General features: G+C 38.1%; 1 protein-coding gene across 1 annotated transcript; it reads right to left on the bottom strand.

Moving 5' to 3' along the window:
• Positions 1–152: 152 nt before the first annotated feature.
• Positions 153–10,047, bottom strand: dph3 (diphthamide biosynthesis 3). Its single transcript, XM_061904630.1, has 3 exons — positions 9,771–10,047; positions 2,910–2,984; positions 153–776 (listed from the first exon to the last, which is right to left on the bottom strand). The coding sequence occupies exons 1-3, from the start codon at positions 9,876–9,878 to the stop codon at positions 708–710; spliced, it is 252 nt and encodes an 83-aa protein (XP_061760614.1). The 5' UTR covers positions 9,879–10,047; the 3' UTR covers positions 153–707.
• Between the last annotated feature and the right edge of the window lie 1,397 nt (positions 10,048–11,444).

Raw genomic sequence — 11,444 nt, 5'->3', positions numbered from 1 at the left:
TTATCCGCCCAAAAAAATGTTCATGAAAATTTGCCCATACCTTTTTTAATTGTTACTCACTAACTCACTGAAAACAACTATAAAGCAATCCCATATCCTCCTGGTGTAAGTAATAATACAACCAAATAAATACAATTCTATAGAGGCATCACGATTTAATAGGAGTCATTTATTTATTTAAAATAATTGTATTATTAGCATGAAGAAAGTACTTGAGACATGCTTACTTGCTTACACAATGCTATGACTACAAATGAATAAAATAACGTGAACATTGACATATTTACACATTTCTAATTCCATTACTTAAAAAACAACCTCAGCACGCTTTCTTATAAGCTGCTTTGGGACTGCACTTATGCATATCTATTACCTGATCATGTGATGAATCAACATCAGGAAGAGTACAAATAACAACATTAAATAAATATGAGTATTTGTCCACTGATCTGTGTTATAAATGTAATGTGTGGGGTTGTTAACAGTTTCCCGTGCAAAAAAATGCTGAATTTGTGTATTTTTCCATCAGTTACAGAGCATAAAGCAAGTTTGTCAGCAATATAAAAATGTGTAATGTAATGCCAGTTGGGGCATCATTATTACCTGCTGAGTGGACAATAAAGTGCATAAAAAAGTCCAAAAATAAGGCAGATGCATACATCAGCAGTCATCAAGTACACATTTGTCCTTGTTTAGTCAAGTGTGAATCAGGTTTGAAGCACCTCCACTTTGCTTTCTGAGGGGGCCTCCAACACTTCTCCCACCATGAATGAGTCCTGAAAGAAAACATCATCATCAGTGCTGCTGTTGTCAATTTATAATAATAGTATTTATTTTTATGCGTAAAGACAACATGATTTCACTTTCAAAGCAGTCCAATCTTTATTTTGCTTATCAGCAAAACTGCAATTTGCAGAAAACAAAGTATTACTGGTGTAGTGAATAGAATTAACACTTTTTTTTTTCTTTCAAGTTCATATTTACGAAACAAAAGACTTTCAAAGGATTAATTGTCTCTTATTTCTTGACTACTCATATCGTGTGTGTCCCACCGTTACAAGTTAATGGCAAGTGGTGACACAAATTGCAAAATCGTTTCAAATCAATATTGTATACTTAAAGGCATACTGAAATGAGATTTTCTTATTTAAACGGGGATAGCAGGTCCATTATATGTGTCATACTTGATCATTTCACGATATTGCCATATTTTTGCTGAAAGGATTTAGTAGAAAACATCGACGATAAAGTTCGCAACTTCTGGTGCTGATAAAAAAGCCTCGCCTTTACCGGAAGCCGCAGACGATAACGTCACAAGGGTGAGGGCTCCTCACGTCCTCACATTGTTTATAATGGGAGCCTCCAGCACCAAGAACTATTCGGACCGAAAAAACGACAATTTCCCCATTAATTTGAGCGAGGATGAAAGATTTGTGGATGATGATATTGATAGTGAAGGACTAGAAAAAAAATAATAATCATAAAATAAAATTAAAAGCGACGGCTCCGGGCAGCGGCAGTGTGAGCATTTCAGATGTAATTAGACACATTTACTAGGATAATTCTGGAAGATACCTTATCTGCTTATTGTTTTATTAATGTTTTAGTGAGATTGTAAAGACATACCTAGAGGTCGGATGGCTGCGGTGAACACGCCAGTGTCTCAGAGAGAAGCCGAGGAGCCAAGCTCACAGCTGCCTTTTTTGACAGGTACTGCAGGAGGACGAATAATCCACTGATGTCTCCGGTAAGATACATATCACAATTTTCCCATCCAAAAACATGCTGGTTGACGTAGAGAAACATGTTCGCTTGACCGCTCTGTGTTAAAGCTTCACAACAAACAAAGAAACACCGGCTGTGTCTCGGCGCTAAAGACAGCTGCAATACACCGCTTTCCACCAACAGCATTGTTCTTTATAGTCTCCATTATTAATTGAACAAATTGCAAAAGATTCAGCAACACAGACGTCCAAATTACTGTGTAATTATCCGATGAAAAGAGACGACTTTTAGCCGAAACTGGTGCTGAGCTAATATTTCCTGACAGTCTGTGACGTCACGCCCACGCATCATCATTCCGCAACGTTTTCAACAGGATACCTCGGGAAATTTAAAATTGCGATTTAATCAACTAAACCAGCCGTATTGGCATGTGTTGCAATGTTAATATTTCATCATTGATATATAAACTATCAGACTGTGTGGTCGGTAGTAGTGGGTTTCGGTAGGCCTTTAATAATCAAATATGAAAGTGCAGTTTGAATTTGACGTTGCGCAAAAACAACAGCCCCCGCTCAATTTGACGAAAAAAAATGATAAATCGGCGTTATTTCAACTTGGTTTGAGGAAACACAAGATAAGGTATGATACAGTATTTTTTTCATCAAATTGTGGCACACCCACAATAACAGTCATGTGATATGACGCGGCTCTTGTATTGATGTGTGCAAGTGTTCCTAAAGTTATGACCGGTAAATCTAAATAACGTTTATAAAGTCTTTTTAGCCCTGCGATGAGGTAGCGACTTGTCCAGGGTGAACCCCACCTTACGCCCGATTGTAGCTGAGATAGGCTCCAGCGACCCCAAAGGGAATAAGCGTAGAAAATGGATGGATGGATGGAAGTCTATTTTAAATAAAATTGTCACTTATGCATATCTATTACATATTATCCAACACAAGGTCCAGTTACAATGTTAGGAAGGGGGATAAAATGAAGGTGTGAGTATAGAGGAACAGTAGAGATTGAACATTACATTGCAGTTTATCACTACCCTGGACAGTCATACCCCACAGTGCAAAACTGTTGTCACAAGGGCATATTGTTAACTGTTGGGGGGAGACTATTCAGTCCAGTACTATACTTATTACTCTGGCATACCTAATTTTAAGTTGATGATTATTTACCTTGTCGTAGATAACCCTGACAATAAGCGAGCAGCTGGGACACGTTGCCACATCTTCACCATTTTCTAAATCCTCCTGTCAAAACACATAGATTACAACATTAACATGCGCATGAAGAGTAATAACATTAAACATATTTGCGTACAACATTAAGAACATTACAAATGTTCACATATTACTCCCAAAAAATTTTTGAGACACTAACAGTGCACCCTCAAAGTATTAACGGTGCTTCACTCTTTACACATTTTGTTACATTATGGATTTCTTCCAAAATGGAATAACGGTACATTTGATTTCTATTCAAAATTCTACACACAATACCCAATAATGTAAGCATGAAAAACGTTGTTTTGAAACGTATGAAAAATATAATATAATAATCAGCACCTCCAAGTCCGAGTCCATGGTTCTCGCCTGGAAAAGGGCAGAGTGCCATCTCCGGGTTGGGGAGGAGACCTTGCCCCAAGTGGAGGATTTCAAGTACCTAGGAGTCTTGTTCACGAGTGAGGGAAGAGAGGATCGAGAATCAACAGGCGGATCGGTGTGGCATCCTCAGCTAATGCAGACGCCGTATCGATCCGTTTTGGTTGAAGAAGGAGCTGAGCCGGAAGGCAAAGCTCTCAATTTACCAATCAATTTACTTTCACATCCTCACCTATGGTCATGAGCTTTGGGTCATGACCGAAAGGACACAATCACAGGTATAATTGGCCGAAATGATCTTTACTTCGCCGGGTGGCAGGGCTCTATCTTAGAGATAGGGGGAGAAGCTCTACCATCCGAGAGGAGCTCAAAGTAAAGCTGCTGCTGCTCCTCCACATCGAGAGGAGCCAGATGAGGTGGTTCGGGGATCTGCTCAGGATGGCACCCGAACGCTTCCCTTGGGAGGTGTTTAGGGCACGTCCGACCGGTAGGAGGACATGGGGAAGACCCAGGACACGTTGGGAAGACTATGTCTCCCGGGTGCCCCGGGAACGCCTCAGGATCCCCCGGGAAGAGCTAGACGAAGTGGCTTGGGAGAGGGAAGTCTGGGCTTCCCTGCTTAGGATGCTGCCCTCATGACCCAACCTCGGATAAGCGGAAGAAGATGGATAGATGGATGGAAAAATATGATACATAATGTTGGCCCTGCGATAAGGTGGCGACTTGTCCGTGGTGTACGTCGCCTTCCGCCTGAATGCAGCTGATAGGCTCCAGCACCCCTCGCGACCCAGAAAGGGACTAGCGGTAAAAAAATGAATGAATGGATAACTTAGGTGCAAATTTGTTTGAAGACTTTCACATGTTCCGGGATGGAAGTGTGGTGTACATTTTTGACAGAATTTAAGTCTGGGTTCTGGCTGGTGTATCTAAAGACATCCAGTACTGTGCTGAAGACACTCTTTTCAGATTTTAGTTGTGTGTGTGTAGGGTTGTTGTCCTACTCAACCAACACTGTTTTCTGAGGCATACTTGCCAACCCTCCAGATTTTTCCGGGAGACTACCGAATTTCAGTGCCCCTCTCGAAAATCTCCCGGAGCAACCATTCTCCTGATTTCCACCTGGTCAACAATATTGGGGGCGTGCGTTAAAGGCACTTCCTTTAGCGTCCTCTCTCACCTGAAAAGGAGACTATTATATATGTCTCCTTTATCCATAGGTTTATCTATAACCCATAAATTAGGCAGGCACCAAGCTATTTCTCAGCATGTGTTTATTCCTGCCGGCACGTTAATACACTGACTCACAACATCCGGATTCCCATCATGCATTGCTTCAAAACTTCGGCAAGTAGTAATGTCCAAAAATATAACAGAGACGAAACAGAAGAACGAAAAAGAGGCATGGCGATGACGAGTAAGAAGAAGTACGCTTGAAAGTTCCAAAATGATTGGAAAAAATTATTTCAGTTAGTCGAGGACAGCTCAAAGGGGAAGGGATATGCTGCCTGCAAATTTTATAGATCAGACTTCTACATTGAACACGGTGGCCGAACGGATATACTCATTCATGAACGGATCATATATATATGTATATATATATATATATATATATATATATATATATATATATATATATGTATATGTATATATATATATATATATATGTATATGTATATGTATATATATATATATATGTATATATATATGTATGTATGTATAAGAAATACTTGAAAATATATATATATACACCTCCCCACGCCGACCATCTCCCGAATTCGGAGGTCTCAAGGTGTTCATGCCCGAAGTGTGTATACATTGCTGTCAAGAATATACAGTACTGCCTGGACCACAAGAACGTGTAATTATTGTAGATTATAATTATTATAGGTCCCTTTTAAATACCATCAGCACACGTTAACGCACAGCTATGCCCACTACACACACACGTCTCCAACGAATGTATAGACCAGGGGTAGGGAACCTTTGGCTCTCGAGCCAGATGTGGCTCTTTTGATGACTGCATCTGGCTCTCAGATCAATCTTAGCTGACGTTGCTTAACACGATAATTTATTAATAATTCCGCTGGTAATCACAGTGTCAAAAATATCGTTCATAATATAAAACATTCTCATGCATTTCCATCCATCCGTTTCTATCACACCTGTTTAAGAAATCGCATTAATGGTCAAAAGTATTTTACCGTATTTATTATTGGTTAACTTCAGAATAACACTGTTATTAAAAACAATAAGAGATGCATATGGGGAAACAACTACAAATGTGCGCTACATTCGTTAACTGTGTTACAAAGAAGATCAATTAGAACATGGGTGTCAAACTCTGGCCCGCGGGCCAAATCTGGCCCTTGAGGTAATATCAAATTAAGATTAGAGCTGGCTCGCCGGTATTATACAGTGGCGATGCCTCTGTAACATTCACCGCTGATACTAATACTTGCCAACCCTCACGATTTTCCCGGAAGACTCCCAAAGTTCAGTGCCCCCCTCCGAAAATCTCCCGGGGCAACCATTCTTATGCAGTTCTCCTGATTTCCATGCGGACAACAATATTGGGGGCGTGCCTTGAAGGCACTGCCTTTAGCGTCCTCTACAGCCTGTTGTCACGTCCGCTTTCCCGCCATACAAACAACGTGCCAGTCCAGTCACATAATATATGCTGCTTTAACACACACAAGTGAATGCAAAGCATACTTGATCGACAGCCATAAGGGTCACACTGAGGGTGGCCGTAAAAACAACTTTAACACTTTTACAAATATGCGCCACACTGTGAAGCCACACCAAACAATAATGACAAACACATTTTGGGAGAACATCTGCACCGTAGCACAACATAAACTCAACAGAAGAAATACCCAGAACCCCTTGCAGCACTAACTCTTCCGGGACGCTACAATATACACCCCCGCTCCCACCAAACCCCGCTCCCCCAATTTTTATTTACATTTAATTTGATATGCCATTGATATTTTTTACTCATTATTATAATTTGAAACTCGATTTTGTATGTGACTATAAAGCTACATAAGCATTGCTTGTTTAATATTCAATGCAAAACTTGTTTGGGTCCCTATTAAAAGGTTCATTTGTTCAACCTTGGCCCGCGGCTTTGTTCAGTTTTAAATTTTGTCCCACTCTGTATTTGAGTTTGACACCCCTGAATTAGAACAATACATAATGTTGGATATTGAGAACATACAAACCCTTTATTTATTGAGTCAAAAATATTAAAGCTCAATGATTTGATAAAATTGCAAACAGCTAAAATGATGTACAAAGCAAATTATAACCTGCTACCAAAGAAAGTACAACAATTCTTCTCAACTAAAGAGGAGAAATATGAGTATGAGTTTATTTCGAGCATGCAAGCATACAACATGATACATCACAATTTCCAGTTTCTCTTTTCAACATGTTCGAAATGGAGTAGGAAGAAGCATAGCTTATTTAATCCTACCCCTTTTTCTTTTACATAACAGTTGCTAAAACTTGTGTTCACTTCCTGTTCTCAATGTCTTCCCAATATACTCCATAAGTAATTAAATAAAAATAAATAAATAAATATTTGTTGAAGTTTTATTCCATACAATGAGATAAGTAAGATTATTTTGAGAATGAAAGAATGAATGGGTGAATAAATTCAGAATGTTTATCATAATTCTTCTTTTTTGTACTTTGTAAACACTTTAAGTTTGAAGAGTTTCTTGAAGTGGATCATATTAGTATATTGTTTGATTGCTTTGCTTAATCCATTCTATAATTTAACTCCACATACAGATATACTGAAGGTCTTAAGTGTTGTACGTGCGTACAAATGTTTTAAGTTACATTTTTCTCTAAGATTATATTTCTCCTCTTTTGTTGAGAAGAATTGTTATATATTCTTGGGAAGCAGGTAATAGTTTGCTTTGTGTATAATTTTAACTGTTTGCAAATTCACTATGTCATGGAATTTCAGTATCTTTGATTCAATAAATAAAGGGTTTTTTATGTTCTCTATATCCAACATTATGTATTATTCAGATCTTTTTTGTAACACTGTTAGTAAATGAAGTGTACTTTTGTAATTATTTCCCCGTATTTCTACACAGTAACTCAGATATGGTAACACTAGTGAGTAGTAGAGAATATGAAGTGATTTTTGGTCTAGAACATATTTAGCTTTATTCATTATTGACCTGTTTCTTGCAACTTTATGTTGTATATTTTTTACATGAGATTTTCAGTTCAGTTTATCATCAATCATAGTACCTAAACAATGGGTTTCATTTACTCTTTCAATTTCTGTTCTGTGTATTTTTATTTGTGTTTGACTTTCTCTTCTACTGTTACCAAATAGCATTATTTTAGTTTTACTGAGATTCAATGATAGTCTGTTTTTGTCAAACCATTTTTTAAATTTATAATATAACCTTAGAGGAAAATGTAATTTAAAACATTTTGTATGCACGTACAACACTTAAAACCTTTAGCATATCAGTATGTGGAATTAAATTATGGAATGGATTAAGTAAAGAAGTTAAACATTGTACTGATATGATTTGGTTTAAGAGGCTGTTCAAATTAATAGTGCTTACAAAGTACAAAGAAGAAGAATTCTGAAAAACACTTTCAACCTTATTGAAAATAAGGTTGAAAGCTATAGAGCCTTTTCTGTTCGGGCTCCAGTACTCTGGAATGCCCTCCCGGTAACAATTCGAGATGCTACCTCAGTAAAAGCATTTAAGTCTCATCTTAAAACTTATTTGTATACTCTAGCCTTTACATAAACCCCCTTTTTTAGACCAGTTGATCTGCCGTTTCTTTTCTTTTTTCTCCTATGTCCCCCCTCTCCCTTGTGGAGGGGGTCCGGTCCGGTGGCCATGGATGAAGTACTGGCTGTCCAAAATCGGGACCCAGGATGGACCGCTCGTCCAGAGTCGGGACCCAGGATGAACCGCTCGCCTATGCATCGGTTGGGGACATCTCTGCGCTGCTGATACGCCTCCGCTTGGGATGGTTCCCTGCTGGCTCCACTTTGGATGGGACTCTCGCTACTATATTGGATCCACTTTGGACTTGATTCTCACGGTTACGTTAGATCAGGGGTGTCAAACTCAAATACAGAGTGGGCCAAAATTCTAAACTGAACAAAGCCGCGGGCCAAAGTTGAACAACTTCACCTTTTAATAGGGACCCAAACAAGTTTTGCATTGAATATTGAACAAGCAAGGCTTATATAACTGTATAGTGACATGCAAAATTGAGGTTTGTTGGTAGCGGGGGTGTATATTGTAGTGTCCCGGAAGAGTTAGTGCTGCGAGGGGTTCTGGGTATGTGTTCTGTTGTGTTGATGTTGTGTTACAATGCGGATGTTCTCCCAAAATGTGTTTGTCATTCTTGTTTGGTGTGGGTACACAGTGTGGTGCATATTTGTAACAGTGTTAAAGTTGTTTATAAGGCCACCCTCAGTGTGACCTGTATGACTGTTGACCAAGTATGCCTTGCATTTACTTGTGTGTGTGTGTAGAATCCGCATAGATTACGTGACTGGGCTGGCACGCTGATTGTATGGCGGAAAAGCGGACATGACAACAGGTTGTAGAGGACGCTAAAAGCAGTACCTTTAAGGCACGCCGCCGATATTGTTGTACGAGTGGAAATCGGGAGAATGGTTGTCCCGGTAGATTTTCGGGGGAGGGGGGCACTGAAATTGGGGAGTCTCCTGGGAAAATCGTGAGGGTTGGCAAGTATTAGAATTAGCGGTGAATGCACCGCCGCTGTATAATACCGGCGGGCCAGCTCTAATGTTAATTTAATATTGTCTCGAGGGCCAAATTTACACCCATGCGTTAGATCCACTATGGATTGGACTTTCACAATATCATGTTAGATCCGCTCGACATCCATTGCTTTAGGTCCCCTGAGAAACCTTGGAGAGGACCAGGTCTTCTCCAAGACTAGGTCTTCTCCAAGGTTTCTCATAGTCATCATGGTCGACGTCCCACTGAGGGGAGTTTTACTTTGCCCTTATGTGGGCCCTACCGAGGATGTCGTTGTGGTTTGTGCAGCCCTTTGAGACACTTGTGATTTAGGACTATATAAATAAACATTGATTGATTGATTGATTGAAAATAAGATATTCTTCATCTCAGTATGTTGGTAATGAATGAATTAATTATTACATGTTACATAACTGTTGTATTACTTATTCACGGATGTTATTTTATTATTTTACGATAAAAAGGTCAGTAAATGAATGTATATAATTGTGGGCGCTCTGACGTGGGAAAGGGGTAGAGATTAAATAAGCAGTGCTTCTTCCCACTCCTTTTCGGACATGATGTTAAATTGTCTGTATTGTATTGTAAATGTGTTCATGTTCGAAATAAACTAAGAAAGAAAGAAGAGGAAATAAAGCTTAACATGACTTACTTTGCTGATGGCGAATTTGTCCCCGCAGGGACACGGAAAGTAAAACATTTCTTCGTCTTCGTCGTATTCAAAGTCCTCTATCTCCACTTCGTCATGAAAAACAGACATTTTCACGAAGCATTTACTAATGAGGAAAACATGAAAAGATGAAATTAAAGGGCGAACTGATGAAAGTTTTGATCGATGCTGGTGTTAGGATTGCACGTTTGTAAAAACACATGCAATCGCTGTTTGATGACGTCATCGTCTCCTTCTTTGGTGGTATAATGGCGGCTGGCAAGCAACCTTCTGGTGTGCTTTACCGCCATCTTCTGATAGGGAGTGTGGACCGAGATGGAAACTTTCTCTATGCCAGGGGTCAGCAACCTTTTTGAAAACAAGAGCTACTTCTTGGGTAATGATTAATACGAAGGGCTACCAGTTTGATACACACTTAAATAAATTGCCAGAAATAGCTAATTTGCTCAATTTACTTTTAACTATGTTATTATTAATAATTCATGATATTTATCTTTGTGGAAACACTGATCATCTTAATAATTTCTCTCAAAAAATATATATTTTTGATGACACGTTTTAAATAAGTTAAAATCCAAACTGCACTTTGTTGGAATATATAACAAATTGGACAAAGCTATATTCCTAACAAAGACAAATCAGTATTTCTTCTAGATTTTCCAGAACAAAAATGTTAAAAGAAAATCAAAAGACTTTGAAATAAGATTTAAATTTGATTCTACAGATTTTTCTAGATTTGCCAGAATAACATTTTTGAATTTTAATCATAATAAGTTTGAAGAAATATTTCACAAATATTCTTCGTTGAAAAAACAGAATTAAATTTAAATGTATTTATTATTCTGAATGGATTAACGTGGACCCCGACTTAAAAAAGTTGAAAAACTTATTGGGGTGTTACCATTTAGTGGTCAATTGTACGGAATATGTACTGTACTGTGTAATCTACTAATAAAAGTTTCAATCAATCAATCAATCAATCAAACAATCAATCAATCAACCAATCAACCAATTAATCAAAAACAAAGGTAACTCCCATTAGTCGCATGTACCAAGCATTTTTTTATCATCTTTAAAATCATTAAAAAAAAAAGAAGTGTTTTCTTGATTGTCTCTCATTTTGATCGTAAACGATAGGCACCATCCTAATAAAAAAAAAGTGCAGTCACCCCTTTAATTTTCTTGGACGAGCCACCATAAATGTGTCGTGCTGCAACGCGCTAGTCGGCCACTAGAGAGCATTCGTGCCCCCACAAAGGTCTCTCATGTGAATAAAAGTCTAAGTTTTAGACTTTTATTAGTAGATTGCAAAGGAAGAGAATACATTATATGAAACAGTACAGTACATATTCCGTACAAATGACCACTAAATGGTAACACCCGAATAAGTGTTTCAACTAGTTTAAATCGGGGATTAATCCCTTAATCGTGAATAAACACATACAAATAAAACAATATTAAAAATAACATTACTGATTAAAAATGTATACTTAAGTGTGGTATCAGTTGTCTCGACATATAGATATTGCCGCTATTTTTAAACTGTATTGTTTACCGTAATACGTGTTCTAATCTAATGTTCACCCACATGTATACGTTTTATCAACTCAAAAAAATCTAATAATTTCCTTCTTAGAAATAGAAACTAAATTAAAA

This window comes from Nerophis ophidion, linkage group LG06 (genome assembly GCF_033978795.1).
Source record: "Nerophis ophidion isolate RoL-2023_Sa linkage group LG06, RoL_Noph_v1.0, whole genome shotgun sequence".
Taxonomy (NCBI): domain Eukaryota; kingdom Metazoa; phylum Chordata; class Actinopteri; order Syngnathiformes; family Syngnathidae; genus Nerophis; species Nerophis ophidion.
This window is presented reverse-complemented; position numbering and strand designations above follow the sequence as displayed.

Bases quoted from the DNA above. Each gene is read 5' to 3' on its own strand.
- dph3 (XM_061904630.1), bottom strand. From the start codon at position 9,878: ATGTCTGTTTTTCATGACGAAGTGGAGATAGAGGACTTTGAATACGAC. The intron at 2,985-9,770 runs GTAAGTCATGTT...GTGTTTTGACAG, and splicing joins ACAAATTCGCCATCAGCAAA to GAGGATTTAGAAAATGGTGA. The intron at 777-2,909 runs GTAAATAATCAT...GTTTTCTTTCAG, and splicing joins TCAGGGTTATCTACGACAAG to GACTCATTCATGGTGGGAGA.